At 41.6% G+C, this 17,778-nt stretch overlaps 2 protein-coding genes across 3 annotated transcripts; both read right to left on the reverse strand.

The window, feature by feature from the left end:
• Window positions 1–236: 236 nt before the first annotated feature.
• ANAPC7 (anaphase promoting complex subunit 7) lies at window positions 237–9,293 on the reverse strand. The gene is made up of 11 exons (XM_064466185.1): window positions 9,100–9,293; window positions 8,016–8,199; window positions 7,517–7,636; window positions 5,607–5,718; window positions 5,203–5,356; window positions 4,956–5,098; window positions 4,557–4,674; window positions 3,918–4,114; window positions 2,991–3,215; window positions 2,410–2,560; window positions 237–1,566 (listed from the first exon to the last, which is right to left on the reverse strand). The coding sequence occupies exons 1-11, from the start codon at window positions 9,198–9,200 to the stop codon at window positions 1,377–1,379; spliced, it is 1,695 nt and encodes a 564-aa protein (XP_064322255.1). The 5' UTR covers window positions 9,201–9,293; the 3' UTR covers window positions 237–1,376.
• A 1,064-nt stretch (window positions 9,294–10,357) lies between these two features.
• ARPC3 (actin related protein 2/3 complex subunit 3) lies at window positions 10,358–15,486 on the reverse strand. Of its 2 annotated transcripts, none has more exons than XM_064466186.1 (7): window positions 15,391–15,486; window positions 14,219–14,318; window positions 13,061–13,137; window positions 12,712–12,780; window positions 12,302–12,428; window positions 11,689–11,783; window positions 10,358–10,862 (listed from the first exon to the last, which is right to left on the reverse strand). In XM_064466186.1, the coding sequence occupies exons 1-7, from the start codon at window positions 15,394–15,396 to the stop codon at window positions 10,800–10,802; spliced, it is 537 nt and encodes a 178-aa protein (XP_064322256.1). In that variant the 5' UTR covers window positions 15,397–15,486; the 3' UTR covers window positions 10,358–10,799. The 2 variants fall into 2 exon arrangements, with proteins under 2 accessions (XP_064322256.1, XP_064322257.1); XM_064466187.1 differs by lacking the exon at window positions 15,391–15,486 and adding an exon at window positions 14,742–14,864.
• Between the last annotated feature and the right edge of the window lie 2,292 nt (window positions 15,487–17,778).

Consider the following 17,778-nt stretch of genomic DNA (forward strand, 5'->3'; position numbering starts at 1 on the left):
GCATTCTTCTGACTGATGTAACGCACATGACAGCAGGAGAGATTTTACCCTTATCTGGCATTATACATTTACAGCTAGGGTGAAGCTTGTTTTCCATGTCATGTGTTTTTATTAAGTAGCCATTTTTCCTCCAAGTGATACCCAAACCCATTTTTTAGCTTTGTAAAACAGCAGTCTGTGTGCTCCAGCATACCTGTGGTAACAGAATAAATACAAGAGGAATCAAATTGCCAATATAAAGATAAAAATACATATTTTAGTAAAGAGTATGGAAATCAGAATGGTAAGAAAAATAAGAGCAAGAATTAATTCCTCTTCCCACACATCAAGCCCACAGAACTAGAACAGTTTCTATGATTAAACAAACGAGGTCACCCTTGAAACACTGATGTTGAGAATTTGTATGTGAAGCAATGCAACTCTGCTTCGAAAGGTGAGGGAAAACACATGAATCCAAATATTACCTGACAAAAACATGAAGTCTACAAACATGACAAAAACAAGACAATATGTGTATTTGCATAATTTAACATTTCTACAGCAATGCAAGTGAAGAGGCATGAATTCTTTTTGTATAATTTTAAATGTCAGTGCTGTATACAGAATGTGAAGTGCTTTGAGTCACCGCTGTAAAACCTTTTAGTAACATACCAAAATAAAACTAAACTGCATTTAAAAATAAACGCTCATGTACAGACTAAGTGATTACAGGGTTTAGTAAGGATTGAGGAAACGACTGTAATTCTCCAATGCTGGCTCAATTCTGTACACACAGAAATCGGTCAGCTACAAAAGTGTCCTCTAAATCAAAGCTGGCTACGGTACCAAACGTCTTTACAGCACGTGTAATGCCTTACAAAAAGACAAATCAATGCAACAAACACAGCAAGAGAAAAGTGCTGCTTTCAGCCACACCCAAGCAACTCCTCCAGACTTCAACAGGAGTGTGAGCCCAAATGGTAGCAGACAAACAAGAGAATAAGACCTTTTCCACAAAGGAGTACAAACCACTGTATTTACAGACTGATCAAGCACACTTAGGCCTGGACAGAACTTAGACATTGTTTTCACCATAAACAAGAGGCTTATTACACGCTTCAGATTCTAATGCTTTTAGTTTTAGCAGGAAATTTTTTTAAATGAAAGTTACAAATAACTTCCAACACAGTTAGTCCCTTACACTTAATAAATAAGAAGCATCAAGAACCTTCATGGCACTGAGATGCATAGAACTGTTAAATGGCTTCAGAGTCTATTTAAAAAAAAGAAAAAAAAAAAAAGTCCTTTGTTACTGCAAAAATCATAGTTTATGTTCTTCAAGGAACAGCTCTAGTGGTACGTTCAAGTGCCGAAAGAAGCAGCAGGATGAGAGGCCACTACTGCATGCCAAACCACTGCTCTTGATCCGCCCACTGAGCTGCTTCACTGTCACTGCCTTCCAAGTCCCCCTCTTCTCCACTTCCCTCCATATCATCCACATCTTCTTCCTGTGTTGCATCTGTTGGACTTTCCTCTTTTTCCATTTTCTGCATTCCCTCTAGGGACTTCTGATCATTTGGATCCAAACTGAGAAAAGAAAGAAAAAGCATTGTCCTATAAATTTTTTTCTTATATTTGTGACATTATTGTAAAGAGGGGGAATAAAGTCTCATCTTGTTGCCTGCACTTCCTGTTTAACATCAAGAAGTTAAATTTAGTAGATGATGCAACTTCATCTCAGGCTGACCACAACACTGAATATTAAATCTTTATATAAATGCGCTTAACTGAACATCACACTCTTCCAGAAAGCTTAATCAATTCTTCCAGACAATACTAAAGTTAACATCAAAGCAGTAAAAATTTAAATTACTATGACTAAATATGTTATATGCAAGCAAAAAACAGCTGACCTAGTCAAGCTATAAGTTTATAGCGTACAGAATGTGCTAGATTTAAGGGAAATTTAACTTGTTGAAATCAAAACATGGTAACATTTAACATGGTAACACCCTAAAATAACATTTAGGTTATGTTAAATTGAATCATACTATTTAACTTTATTTCATAGCTCATTTTTATATAGCCCCTTCTAGTCTAAATGAATGGATCTTAAAGGTGCCTGACTATATAATAATTAATAACCATAAATAAATCCATGCCTTAATCCTGTCATTAGTGAAGGAATCACATGCCTAGTGACATGTTTAGCACTAACGCAGTCCCTACATTTTGCACTTCATTCAAAGCCTTACGACCAGCTAATTCATTAACATGACGCCATTTGTATGTTTTTGTTTGTTTGAAGGGAGAATGTTATAAAGCTACCTCTGATGCACATCCTAATCAATTAGTGGCTCAACTTTTTAGTTAGTCAAGGTGATTACTGATTCTCACAAGTAAACTGCAACCTCAGAGTCTCTGCTTTACCTCAGGGCAATACTGTACTGGTCCATTGCTTCCTGATATTCATTGACAGCCACAAGAAAGTCTCCCAGTATTCGGTGCAGAACACAGTCACTCTGATTAGCTAGTGCGTTCCTCAGCAAAGCAATTCCATCTTCATATTTTTGTTCTCTACCTGTTTATATGTAAAACTACAGTTTTAATTAATAGTTTAGATAAATCTATTAAGTAAAAAATCAGAGTGTATACAAAGAATTGTCACAATGCACGGCTATTTCTTCCTTCAGAACTGTCAGCACAGGGGATAGCAGTGATCTTGCAAGATTAACTCTAAACAATGGCTTTTTTTTTTGCAATAACTGCCACACTCACAATTACATATTCTTTGAAGTCAAAACATTTTGCTTGCAATTTTTTAAAGTGGTGGCATATCAGTTGCTAGATGCAATTAATTCCTGTGACTCTTCCTTCAGGATAGAACTAATAAATCCCTGGGCTGTTAACACCACTGTCACATTCTTCACATTGACAAGGCTGAAGAACACTCTTCCATGTAAAACAGTATGCTTTAAAGAAATTGACGGGGGAGGAGGAAAGTAACTTACTAAGAAGTTCTGCTTTCTTTACCACAGCTTTAATATAATCAGGTCTTTGTGTTAGTGCTTTGTCCAATAATGTTTTTGCCTTTTCTTGCGTGACTGGGTCTTCAAGACAGACTGTTGCTAACAGAGTGAGTGTCTGTGCATTTGCTCCCAGAGTTTTGTACACATTATTTGCCATAACCATAGCTTCACGGATACTGTTGGATGCTAGGTAACATTCGATGAGACCTGATGATATAAAAAGGAAAACATTTCTGGTTTTGAGTTAGCATGACAGACACTCGCCTCTCCTCAATTATTTGCACTTAGTAGCACTCAGACTCCAAAAAACTGACACTCCAATAAGCAAATACAAATTGCAATTGAGAATATGACTCTATACATTTTAACATATCCATTCTACAGATAACTGACTTTATCACTTTTACTTATGGGCAGGTACTGAAAAAAAAAAGCCTAAGAATAAGTACACCTAATCTAAGATTTTTGTCCAGTTCCAGTACTGGATTATTAATACTTCAACCAGACTCTTCACAACTCACTGTTTACTTGTAGCTGCTGAGATCAACATTATTTAAATAAATGACAAAAGTTATGACAACACAAAGTTCCCCATGGAACTAACCACACAGTTAACGTCATTATCTGAAAGTGACCTGCTCAGAATACCCAAGTCTGTTTATACCCAGATTAAACAAAACAAAAACACACCTGTTTGAAACTTATTCTTATAAATACATGCATTTTCTGGTATCACTTATCTGACCACTTCTACTAGAGCTTTGTATGTTTTTGGGTGGTAATAATTTACTTACTAGAAAGTCAGCAGGAAAAAAGAACTCCTGTCTATTCCCTTGCCTGATCATCGTGACAACACCAACTTTCACACCAAACCAATACTGTCCACATGAGCAGCTTCACTTGACTCACCTTCATAGCAATCCAGCCTACAAGGTGCAAGACGTATTGCTTCACGGAAGTGTATAATTGCCTCCTGTACTCGACCCATATTCCTAAGAGCAGCTCCTTTCAGCAGGAGAGCTTGAACACTGTTACTATTAAGCTGGATAGCTTTGGCTCCCAAGTATAAGGCACGAGAGTATCGTTTACTGTAGAAACTATGACACCTACAGAAAGACAAACGTGATTGTAAATATGTACTGCCTGTGGTGCCTGTGCACATTCACAGAGGTTTAAAAACAGAAGGAGGGAAGAAAAAAAAAAAGAAAGAAATTACAAGCAACTGTTAAACTTCTTGCATTTGAAGTTAAGAATATATGTTTGGGGAAAAAAAAAAACTTCAGGAGTTTATAAAAAAGCAGTATGAATATTAACTGTTACAGCTATTTAATGCATTGTTGTTGCACATGTGCGGTAACTCTAATAGGTTTAAACATACAGAAAACAATGAAGATATTTATGGATAGCTAATTTAAGTTACCCCAAGAAAGAACAGATAGGACAGAAAAGTACCTTCTAAACAAAAAGGCTGAATCCACTGTATCAACAGTAATCCACTGCATGCAGCAAATCAAGAGCGGAGGTAAGAAAAGAAAGAAAGCAACTTACCCAGATACCACCCAGGGTTCTGCATGTTGATCAGAAATATTGAAGAGGCGGCAGCCCAAGTTCTCCACATCTTCTAGTCGACCTTCACGTGCCAATAAATAACCATATACATCCATTCCTGAAATGAAGCGTTTGAAGATCATCAAGAAATGGAAAGTTCATTCACAACAACAACAAAAAAACCCCAAAACCAAAAACAGAGCCACATACACCTACTTTAAACTGTGCAACTTTCAGTAACGGTTCAAGATACACAGCTTCAGAACGCAAATTCTGAACTGAAATCCAGGTACAACAATACACAATATTCCACTGCATGTTTGATTGTATGTAGCTGCTTCTCTAATGTCACTCATCAGATCATTACACTAGGTAAACTTTCTTTTAGGATTTACTCACCTTTTATGAGGTAAGGATCCAGCATTTGTGCTTGTTCAAATTTTAGAATAGCGTTTTTATTATCTCCGGCTCTGAAATACAGGTCTGCTAAGCTCCCCAGTAAGTCTACATTATCCCTCAGCAATGACTTTTTCTCTAAAGAGCTTTAAGAGAAAAAAGTCTGTTGTTTATATAATGCAATTTTAAATGTAATTATATATAAATATTAATATATTATTTGATTACATCATGGTCTTTGAACTCTTACCAAATGGTATTTATTGCTCTTGTGTTATCTCCAGTATGCACAAAAGCATATGCCTTGATCCACACTGAAAGCCAATCCAGGTTAGGAATACTCTGAATTATGTTGATTGTCATAGATGCCACTTCCGCACCTTTCACCGACAGTGAGAGCAAGCCTATTCAGAACAGTATAGACATCAATTTCAGCCACCACAAACTGCTTTTAATACAAACTAATTGCCTGAATACCAGAAACTCCATCCCTTGGCAAGCGTAAACAAGCAGCCTGTTACAATGCTTTTTATAATTTGCATAACGTAAGCATTACATATTACATGCAAATGCAAAACAGGTACCTAGGTCCAAGCATAATTCAAATTATAATACTGTTTAATACTGAAATACTAACAGTGTGCAGACACCTACCTAGTATGGCATCAAGTGCTAAGGGGCACTGCCTTAGTACTTCTTTGTAGCTCGTAACAGAGGAGCGTTCTTGACCTGCTTTCTTGTACAGATTTGCCAACATCATATTGATCTACAAGCAATAGAAATGTTGGTAGAGTCAAGCATGAGACAGGAGAAAGCATCACTAAGAAAAGGTCACAACTTTGTCTTCAAGCATGCTTGCCTCCCTCCCTCCTGTTCTGGGCAGAAGACAAAATTACCTGCTCTTCTGGGGACACTATAACCTACCATAGAGTATAAAATTTAAATTATTGCTTCTTTCTGAGTCCAAAAATAAAATTTACATTCCTTTGTATTTGCATAGTGCATCTTGAAATCTCAGTGCTTTGCATATAAGAAGTCAAAAGATGGGCAAGCGTTCATATATGATAGCAAGAAGGACCTATACATCCATTACATCAGCCTTCTTCCAGTTGGTCTCTCCGTATCAATGGAAGTCTTTAGGAGAATTATCTTAGGAAGGCAGAGAGAGTTTCCATTTAGCTTCTGAATGAAGTCACAATTGATGAAAGAACAGAAATTATTTGAGCTCTACACAAGTAGCTGGTTTCTGTTAGAATACTTAATTTTACTAGTGTGTATAGGTAGAAAGTTTGCTTTTCTCATTCTTTTCTTCTTTTTCTGTTCTGTAAGTTGGTCTTTAAACAGAACACTTTGACATGACTAGAGCCTAAGCCACGTACACTGTTAGCACAATACAGGAATACTGTTAACACGAAACATAGTTGATTGACCTGATGTGTTAGTCTTTTAAGCCCTTACGACGTAACAGAGCCAGCAAGCAAAGACTCAACATATTTGGCACTGTAGACCACGATGCGATCTAAGTATTTAATTTTATCTCAACTGTTATTAAAAAGGTTGAAAAGATTTTAAAAGATAGCATTCCTTCTACTTGCCAACCTCTTCAGCCTTTCAAGGATGTTACATTGCCCAAACTATACAACAAGATATGAAGTGCCATTCCATGTGCATTCTGGGTTCAAGAATATATTAAAACACTTGCTCAGGTTGAGCAATCATAAGTTATCAAGTTAGGTTGACTGGCTAATAGTGAAAATGCCACAAAATGGCCAACCTTGTGAGACAACCAGGCTACAGGTCTCTCCTTCAGCTCTAGCAGGTGACAGTGTGCCTTTCCTGTCCAGTGATACATAGCTCTTCCACAGAGACTAGGACCGCACTTTGTGGTTACAGCCAAAGTACAGTAATGTAAACAATCACTTTGGCTCTCGTATTTACATATTTGACTCAGAACTGCAGAAAATCAGTCAGTCAGGTATCTGATAATCGCTTACTAACTTGCAGTAACTCAGCTGTTTGCAGTTGCATAAATTTTTCTCCCGGCAGATGTGATCCATATTGCTTTTGCTGAGGCAACCCATTATTCTTTGCCCTATGAAAACTATTCATGATAAGATGAAAAGAACTATCAAATGATGATACAGATTCCAAGCCTTATGTATAGATATGCAAGTATTTTACAAACTTTTAGAATTGGAAAAAAAAAAAATCTTTATACACAAGGAAAATTCTGTACCTGCCATGTGCAGTACTAAAGAGTTAACCAAGTAATTCACACAAATTAATAAAGATGAACACAAACATTTAATTCTTTTAACTTTTTTTAATTCCTTCTAACAGAGGGAATACAAAATCTATCTGATTTTAAAGAAAAAAGGCCAAATAAACTAAGCTAATTTAAACATTAGGAAGTGTTTCCAAACAACATTTAACTATTACAAAAGCAAATACCAAGACACATTGACATTACCTCTATAGGCTACGTTCATTTTTGACCAGATACTGGCCTACAGATTCAAGATACACTGACCAAGGACTTGTGACAAATGTCTGCCAGAACTAACCTTTGGGGTCCTCTGTCTGGAAGGAATCCCATCAAGAATAGCAATGGCATCTTTATCTTGCTTCAGCATTGTATAACATTCAGCCATTTTATATTTCACTTCAATTTCAGATGGTAAACACTGAAATAAAAAACAAACTTTAAAGTAGCTGTTTTGGTCAAGTAAAAAAATTGAGTAAGGGTTCTTCCTTAAATGCTTACAGTATATTGAAAAAAATCTAGTGCAAAGTCAACAGTACAACCTACCCCCGTCTCATATCGCTCCTGTCTTCACATGAAAAGCATGAGCTACACATACAAAAAAATCTCATGTTTGAGACCATACAAAGTTTTGCATTAGAAAACACCACACTGATATTTTCAAAATGAATTAGCCTTAAATGTCAAGTTTATTTGACCTGACAAATCCACCATCTAATGCTATAATACTGAGTCAGCAACATTAAATGTAAGGGGGGACATGATCGTTTTACACAGCACATTAGTCAATTTTTAAATACCTGGCTTTGTGGAGTTGACGCAGCATTCCCAGTAGGTCTTACTTTTGAAGTTTTACTTAATGCTTTTTTCTGCTGCAAGGCCATCGTATACTTACTTACAGCATTTCTATATTCTTTATCATGGAAGAGAGAGTCTGCATGATATACAAGGAGCTGGTATTTCTGAGATGGCGAAAACAGTTCCCTAGAAGAATCGGAAAGAGAAAGGCTGTGATCAGCTACCTGCATAAGAACAAAAGCCTTACGGATCCAAAGTATTTGTAGCTTTGGTTTGCCTGCCTTCAACTTCCAACTGCTGTTGCTGCTTTACTAAGTTGGTAGGGCCCCTGGGTAACAGGTACTACCTCCTCACAAAGGGATTATCTCACCAATTTATTTTATCTCTATACAAACAAACATAACTCCTGACACCTCATCAGTAACAACAGCTTACGTTCAGCTGCTTGGCCACCGCCCTCCCTAACAGAGCAGCCCCATCCTCCCCATAACAAAACACATGTTGTCAAAGTCCGTGAAAGTACATTTTGTTTGAATGGACTCAAGCTTACAAGGCAACCCAGCTCCTTGTACAGCTGTCCTGGTCCCGATCCACGCGTTCCCACATTTAAAAAAAACACACCTTTATAACACTTTTAGTGTGTCTGCATAAGTGTTGAAGGGTTACAGTTTCAGAATTAGATTTTGGCTTGAATTAGTACCTCAAAACCCAAGAAAATTGTAAAATGAAACCTTACAGGGAAATCCTGAAAAATAAAGGCAATAAAGGGAGTCCGGGGAAGAGCCGTGACCTGCACTGGGTACCCCTGGGAGAAAATCCCTCCACCTCTACCAGGAGGCTCATGCTGCACCGTGCGCCCCGAGGGGCAGAGGCTGCGCTGCCGATGCCGCAGCCCGGGCAGGAAGGCGGGCTGGCAAAGCCGGGCTTCGCCTTCCGCAGGGCCGGGGCCGGGTGCCCCGCGGGAGGGACGGCTCGCCAAGCGAGCCTGCCTTCACGGCAACCCCCGCCCGGCCTCTCCCCTCAGCACCGCCCGCCCCATCAGCCCGCGGCCACCCGGCGCGCCCTCTCGCGGGGAGGGCCACTCACGGGTTATTGCCGCTCATCGTGAGGAGAAGCCCGCTGAGGAGCCGCACGTTGGAGTGGAGCCCGGCGGACGCCATCTCTCGTACGTGCTCCACCACGCTCATGCCGGCGGCGGGATGGACACACAGCAAAGAACGAGACGCCGACGCCGCCCGCCGGCACTCCAAAATGGCGCCACCGAGGGGGCCTCGCGCACCGCCGCCTGCGGGCGCCCGCGGCACTGCCTCCATGGCGGGAGCGCGGCCCGGCAGGCGTGCGGCTGGGCAGCCCGGGGCGGTGCGCCCCGCACCAGGCCCCCGGCGGCCCGGCGCCTGCGCAATGGTGGGGCGGGAGTGTCGAGCAGCGCGACTGCGGAGACGCGATGGGTGTTACACGGGTGGGGAGGCCCTTTTCGGCTCAGTATAGTTCTATGGAATAGACACAGTCCCTGTGCCTGCACAGCTCTTGAATCTGGGCCTTCTTCTCCTGAGACTTTATTATCTGCTGGTTGCAACAGCTAAATGTGACAGAAGTATGAGAGATAAAGTTCCTGCATACAAAAATCGGTAACTGAGGAGAAAGATTCTTCAAACCCCAGGTTTCTTCTGGGCCACAACCAGGGGAAACACCTCACTAGGGCCACTGTTAACTGCAAGGCACAGACTGAAAGGAGACCAGAATCATAAACTTCTTTGTCCCCCTTTATTACAAAAATGCAAAACATGGCTATCCTATTACCACAAATCAAATCAGTGGGAGCCTTCAGTTTGAACACACCATCACTGCTGCCAGGAGAGGAATACACCTCTCAACAGACACACAACAAGCAGCAAAACATTACTGGTACTAGACTTCAGAACAAGTAATACAAAAATTGTGCTGGTGCTGTACAGTGACAGCAAAACAAGTATCGCCACGAAGGAATGGGACAACTCGGAATAAACTGACCTTGGATTTGCAGTTCTCCAAGAAGCCATCTGGCTGATCCAAACAGGCAGTTTTTGCCTGTGTTGGGTGATGGTTGTGTTTGAATCTGCGCAGCCTCAGACCAATCAGTACGTAACCTGCCTGCGTTACCCTTTGAAGGGATTTTAGTACAATGGAGCACTGCTCTGTGAGGGCAGGCCTCCTAAATAACTAAAACCCCTGTATTAATGCCCTGTCCTCAGTGGGAATGATTCACTTCCTATTGATAACCATTACTCAGTAATGATGGTCTTCTCACAAAAAACAACTCTGATTTCTTTGAAGCCTATCTGTAAGATGCAAAGCAGTTACCACATTAATTACAAGCTAAATTTATTGAAAACAATGTAGAAATCACTGCACTTGACAAAACAGCATGAGAGGTATGTTTTCCATTGACACAAGATAATGAGCCTCTAGCCAGCAGAGAAATCACAAAGCCCCTGCCCCACAGGCAAGCCCATTTCTTCTCTTAAATACAAGCCCTGTATTAAATGCTAGCTGTAGCCACTGATAATAAAGCAGCCTGCATCTCAAACAGCGTGTTAGAAATCACTTATTAAGCACCAGCTTAATAACATTTGATTCCACAAATTACCTTTTTGCTCTCCCTCTATCCCTCATTGACTGGTTTGTGGATTGTTTTTTTTTTTCTTCCTAAGCACTTAATATTCCCTGGTACAAAATATATCCAAAACAAAGGCAAAATACTTTATACACCTTGCTGTGGAAGTGTTTAATGTTACTACTTTGCCTCTTCACTGCCCAGGACCCGACAGGCTCTTGTTCATGAACTGTCTCTTCACAAAGCAGATCCACCACTGCAGAAGGAAGTACGAAGTCAGAAAACAGGCAAAAGCAGTTTCCATGCCAGAAACAAAATAGTGACTTCAGAGAGTTCAACCTCTGACAAACAACAAATGTTAAGGCTCCAGTTTTGCACATACAGTTTTCCACACTAGTTTCTACTGGAATTTAGAACAGGACGACAGGAATGGACCCAATGAATTTATAATATAGGACTCCAAATTAAAGTGGGATATTCTCCTTTCTATTATTTCTGTATCTTTTCTTACTGTTTATGCCAATATATTTATTCCAATATAATTATAAACAAGGGATGCATCAGAAAGCTATAGCTTTGAAACTAAATTAGCCTAAATTATTTCAATATTAAATGCAGTCACATTTGCACATGAAACATATGAACAGTCAGGAGGTAATTCACACATTGATTAGCTTTTTTTTTTCATCTGGATATGAGGCATAATGGTCTACTTCAAAGCAGCTATCAGATCAGAACCACCCGGGAAGATAAACAGCATCTCCCATGCCTGTGAATTTCTATTTGAAAGCCTACCCAACAGCAGATGTGCAATACTTTGAAGAGCTGAACCAGACACCTCTTATTACTGCCTGGCTTTTTAAAGTAACGCAGATTGGCATTTGCTGTCTTCCCACATTACAGATTAAATTTATTGATAACCTGCAGCCTGCTATTTCACTAGCCTTGTAAAACCAGGGAAGCTTGCGCCAAAGTTACCCACAGCTGATCCCTCACCCCATCATCTCAGTTCTCTCCACACATTTCTGAAAACACACACCAAACCTCTCATTAAATCTGTGATGATCGCACGAAACTCTTACCTTACTAGGCTTGTCACTTTGAGGATCGAATACTTTTTCACAAAGGCGAAGACCAGTTTCTTGCCTCAGCTGCTGCAGGTAGGCCCTCATCACCTCTGAAACACAGCACAGGAAAAAAGTGTAAACTGAGACAGCACCAAGCCAAACTGAATTTAACAGGGAAGCATCAGATATCACTGCTTAAAGCAAAATGTGAGTTTTCACATCTGGAGGTACTTGTCAGCTGGCTGAGTTAGTTTGCTCAATTTATGGCCATAATTGGGATTTTTACAATACTTGTAAGAGGATCATTCAAACTTGTTTTCTTCTCTCATTTACCTTTACTCATTATTGTGGGCTTCCTATTCTGCCAGTGCAGCAGCTGGCTTGGGCGCTGTTACAGGGTTTAGCTAGTGATTAAGTTGATACAAAAGGCAGATTCAGACTCCTATTAATCCAGGGGAGTCACTGGGCCCCCAAGGTCAGAAAATCCAGCTTGTGCTGCCCTCAGAAGATAGAACTGCAGATTTAGAAGATTCAGTTTTAAAGGTAATTTTTCTACCTGCAGTCACAAAAAAGCAGCTGGTAAAGTATGAGCCCATGGAAGCCTGCAGAGGTCCTGGATTAGCCTTACCTTCCTCCTGCTTGTTGGCAGGTTTGGCGTAAATGGCATTAAGTGGAAAGCCAGGCTCCCCAGGGATTGGGAAGTTAGTGATTCCTAGTGTGTACATTTCTTTCTCTCCTTGGCCTTTGGAGTTACACTGGAAAAGCCAGGCAAACAATGGATTAATAGTTATAATCAAAAGCTGATGGAGCATTAGACCCAAATATTTTACCGATCTCTAGCACATAAAAACGCATCAAAAATAGCAACATGCGTCTTTGCAGATCCACAGCCTTAGAATATCTGTGGCTCTGACATCTGGGACTGGGTAAAGAGGATTTTTTGTGCCACTATGAGGAGAATATCAGCAAACCTCTTCCCAGGTACAATCCCCAGAACAGACTCAGTTTCCCTCCTGCACAGAAATTCACTTTTCTTACCTTTTGCAGCTTTTTCAAGCACTCAGAAATGTAGAGGGTTATGTAGATCAGCGTTCTGTCCGCCTCGTTCTGCAAAACAAGAAGCAGCACAGAGCCCAGCCAATCTTAGATTAAGAGACTTTATGGAACTGATAAAAGATTGAAACGTGAATGAGTTCAAGCCATTTTGGCCAACAATTTCCCCACGAGAGAGGGACTTGCAATTCATGACATTTACCCAACATTAACAATTAAGTGGGCGGAAGGGCAGTTTTTGTTATCTAGTAGATTATTTCATTGAAAATAAATTTATATTCACAAGACCAACCCTCCAAAGAACTACTCTATGCACAGTATCTCGAAAACTTACCTTAATTTCATAATTTTTGAAGAAAACATTAGCTTTGAAGTAGTAGATGGCTTCATCTATAATATCTGTGTCCTTAGCTAACAAAAAAGAAACACAGAGTTAAACAGTGCACCATTATACTACATTTGTTCATAACTTCTACTCACTGATATATATCAATAAGGATTCTTGCAAAGGCAAAACCTTGGTATTTACAAAAAGCAGAAGAAAGCACTATGCAAGTCGTTGCCATGTGAAACACTGGTGAGCTCAAACCATAACATTTAAGCTTCCTACTTTCAGCAGCATTAACTCCCTGCTTCTCCTCCCACTACGACTTCTCACTTCACAAAACGGCAGCAACTCAGCAGCTCCCCGCTTTTCTACCAGTTGAGTAACTCACCGGAGTTTAAAAGTCTTCTCAGAACATAAAAATGTTTTTGGAGAAAGCATAACACCACAATCACTCAAATTTCATTATCTTCTTCAAGAGGCGGGTGAGCAGAACACATAGCTGCAAGCTTACGTGTGACTTTTGATTGCTTTTGCTACCATCCAAGACTGCTTAAACCCAGAAACATTTCCTTTGTATTTCCTTTCTCAGACTGAACTGCCACACTACTGGGGGATATCATGGCTGGGAAATGTTAATTCACATGCTGAGGGGAATCCGTACCAGGCTGCCTGTAGGCCCTGTTGGGATGCCCGTAACTTAATTTCAATTTTCAAAGCCCCATACCCTAAAGTGCTGCCCATCCTACTTCTCATCCTTCACAGCAGCCGAGTGTCTTCAGCCACAGCCCCAAAGCCTAAGTTCTTTGTAGCTAAACCCCCACTTCCTCTGACAGCAGAGGGTTCACACCACCACGTCCTCCTCAAAACCGACTGAAGAGCACAGTAAGACACAGGAGGAAGCATAAGAATAGTAACCATAGGCTTTAATTACAGAAACAATTGATTTAGCTGGAGCACAGTATATATTTATCTGTGTGTAATTATCTTCTATGATTTGTACAGCTTAATTATTTGAAAACTCTTCTCCTCCTCTATAAACTGCAAAGCACTCCATTTCCAACCCGTGACTCCTCTCATCACTCTCGCTACGGCTGGCTTGGAGCAAACTGTGAGATGATGACGAGCTATACATAGACAGGTTTTCGGAGATTATTATAAACTTACTTTCACGAGGTGCTGGGCCTTTGAACTGGCTTCTGATGGGTAACAGCGCCATGTTCCCAATTAGCTTGGTATCGGAGTCCATTAAAGTTGAGTGGTAAGCCTACAGACGGAGGGAAAGCTGGTTATTAATGCTACTGAAAATAGACATTTCTGGCTCCTTTCTTCATCAAATAGGAGTCAGAGTCTACTTCACTGCACAAATAATCACTATTTTCTAATCAGGCCCTGATCTCAGCACCATTCTGGTGAAGACTGTGAAAGCATCATCACCAGCACCATTTACGGTTGTGGGAGACAGGATAAAATTGGTACGGCTGGTTGGCAGGCATTGCTTCAACCCCAGGTTGCCTAACCCCATTCTGCCCAGCAGCAGGGTAACAGCCCTGTGCTCCTGCCTAAGTATGGGGTATTGCATAGTTAACTGAAAGTTAGCCGGTCATTAAAAAAAGATGGCATTTTATTTCCATGTCTAATTAGTAATATTAGATAATAATAAATAAAGCCAGGCTTAACACATACTCACACACTCAAAAACAAGACCTTTCTGTGCACTCTAAAACTGGTCTAAGTGAAAAAAAAAACAAAACAACAAACCTTTCTGCACATGACAGATTCTTCCTGGGAAACTGATTTTTAACAATTGATTGATTTAGTTGTAGGCACTTTCCAAACATTCCCACCGTGCTGTGCCAGGCCACCAGGAAGCCTTTGCCTCCCCCCAGCCCAGGTTTTGGGGGGGAAGAGGGGGATGCAGCTGGGGGGCGGAGGAAGCATCCTCTAGCAGAAAAGCAGTTTATTTTAACCAGAGGAAGGTGGTGTGAACAAAATCAGAGCAAAGCACAGCTTCCATCTCCCTCCCTCTCGCTGGGTCCGGGGGCTGCCACCCTCCCAGCTGTGGGTGGCGGTCCCTGCCAGGAAGAGGAAGAGGAAGAGGAGGGCGCTGGCCTTACAGCAGCCTCCCACAACAGCAATTCCCTGCTCTCAGCAGGGATCCCTGCGGCCGCAGCCCCTTCCCTGCCCCACGCAGCCGCCCGGGGCAGACCCTGCAGCAGAGAGCCCCCTTCCCCCGGCCCGGGGTCGCACCCGGCCTGGCCCCTCAGCCCCAAGCCCTCCTGCCCTTCTCCCCCCACCATCAGGGGCTGGCGCGGCCGCGGGTGCGAAGCCCCCCTCACCGGCATCTCGAAGGGCACGACGCAGGTCGGCGGGGCCGGGCGGGAGGGGAGCAGAGACGAGCTTGCAGCCAACCTTCCTCCTCTGTCTGCGCTGCAGGAAATGAGGCGGCAGAGGCGGTGCGAGGAGGGGAAGCCCGAGCGGAGGCCTGTAGCATGCACCGCCCCGGGAGGCACCGCTCCTGCCACCACGGAGAAGGTGCTTTGAAAGCACTCTCAGATGGGAGATTGTTTGCTTTTTCCCCCCCTTCATCTAGTTCCCCCCCTCCGTCTGCCTTTGCTGCGACTGGCATTGCACCTAACCCCCCCTCAGTCCCTCCTTGCCGCCCTTTTCTCCAGCCACCCTGCCATCTTGCTGCCTCGCTGGCAGAGGTGAGCTCCTGTCCCTGGCGAGGGTCAGCGCTTGACAAGAGCGCAGGTGGGGATGCTTTGCTCACAGCCAGCATCCATCCCGTGTGTTCGCTGCACTCCTGGGCGTCGCTTGCTCTGACCTGACACGCAAAGCACAGCTGGCTGTGCAGGACAGTGGGCATAAGGAAGCACCGAACGTGTCCAGGCACACTGCCTTTGGAGGGGTGCAATGTTTTAAACTGCACACTTCTGTTACTATCAAGCCATAGCCTCCCCGGCATGTTGGATTTGTTCCCTGGTAAATGACTTATGGCATGAGTCAGGGAGAATAAATGGGTAGATGTGGAGGGCGAGTCAAAGTAATCTAACTGCAGGGCTGGGGTTTGTCATTTTGACAGTCCACAGGCATGACTTGTCCCAAGGATGTGCCAGTCTGGAGGTGAGTTAAGGCAACAAAGTTTTCCCAACATTTATGTGGTTTAGTTCAGCCAGATAAGGCCCTGCTGTGATGTGATTAGCTCCGTGTGGGCATCAAGACTCGCTCCATTGTGAGGTTAACCTACACCATAACTATTAAAAGAGAAATGTATTCAGGGCTTTTGGCCCCATGTTATGAAGCTTTGAAGAGCTGGGTTTTTTTCACATCTTCCTGGTGACCACAATGGCTATGTTGAAACTGAAGTGTCAGCATTCACTGATTGCCTGGGGCTGGGAGTAAGGTTTTAGAAATGCCAAATATCATGAAACTTGTAGAGGTCATAAGGCCAGCAATTTTTGGAAACCTGGCTTTCAAAAACTATTTTAATAGCTCTTAGGTGGCATCTTATTTCCCAGTTTTTATTTGTTTCCATTTAAGAGATCCCATGCAACCCTCTGACCTCAACATATTCTGGGGAGCTCTTTTCCTCTAGACATGCAGGATTTGCTGGTCTGTTGCACCTCTCTCCCTGTTCTGGCTTTGCTTTGGAAAAAGCAGTTCCTTGCTTCAAAACTAAGCACCATATCAACAGTATGACCATTTAACCATTTAATGAAGAAAAACCCTGCTGATGAATAAGAAAATAATGACACCTCTGGACTGGAAGCAAGTAATTACAAAAATAAACTCTGTGCCAAGCTACTATCACACCCCAGGTTTAGGTAAGTGCAGTTGCCTGCAAGTATTCAACCCTTGATTTGGTTTCCATTAAGGGGTGTCCTTGCACTCAGACATCTGCTAACCAGCCAAGCTGCTCCTACAAAATTACATCAGTTGTTCTTATTCTACTGAAATACTTGGCTGTTCGTATTTTGTGAAGATGGGGTTAATTTCTAATACATGAACTATAAATAGACAGATGATATGCCTACATATAAGCGTTCACTGATATTAAGCATTTCATAACCATGACTCCCTTTTTGGAAACTATTTTAATTCAAGGACTCCACGAGTAAATCTCATTCCATAGGGTTAAGGAAAAGGAAAGGTTGGTATGTATTTCGACATAAGCAGCAAAAAAACTCCACATCCTGAAATTCAGCTGAACGTAATAAATAAATTGGACTAGTAGATTTTAGGAGAAGCAATAAAACATGTTTTGAAACACTCAAGACACCCCAGGAAGAGTCTGTATATATAAAAGAACTATGAACTGTGAGAGGTAAATTCAGCAGTAGGTTTTCCCACAGGACTTGAATCTGATATGAAGAGTCTGTTAACAGCTACACCTAATTCCAGAATTGATGTTACTTGACCTGAAAGATTCCTAATACCATTTTTACACGTATTTACTTAGGTGAATATGTTCTTTGGAGATAATGTGCTAAAGTTTTGCTTCTCTGAAACCACCACGTAAAGGTAACATATACCCATAGTAGGACTATGAGTTCTTTATACAGGGAAAAAAATCAAGGAGCTTGCTTAATTTGTTGCTAAATTCATTACCTAACAGTTTCTAATGTTCTTTTGATTTCATTCTAACAAGTCTTTCTCTCATCTAATAATGAAACTAACTATTCAATACTGGAGATAAATATTTATTAGAACATACTTATATTCAG

Source organism: Phalacrocorax carbo, chromosome 15 (genome assembly GCF_963921805.1).
Source record: "Phalacrocorax carbo chromosome 15, bPhaCar2.1, whole genome shotgun sequence".
Classification (NCBI taxonomy): domain Eukaryota; kingdom Metazoa; phylum Chordata; class Aves; order Suliformes; family Phalacrocoracidae; genus Phalacrocorax; species Phalacrocorax carbo.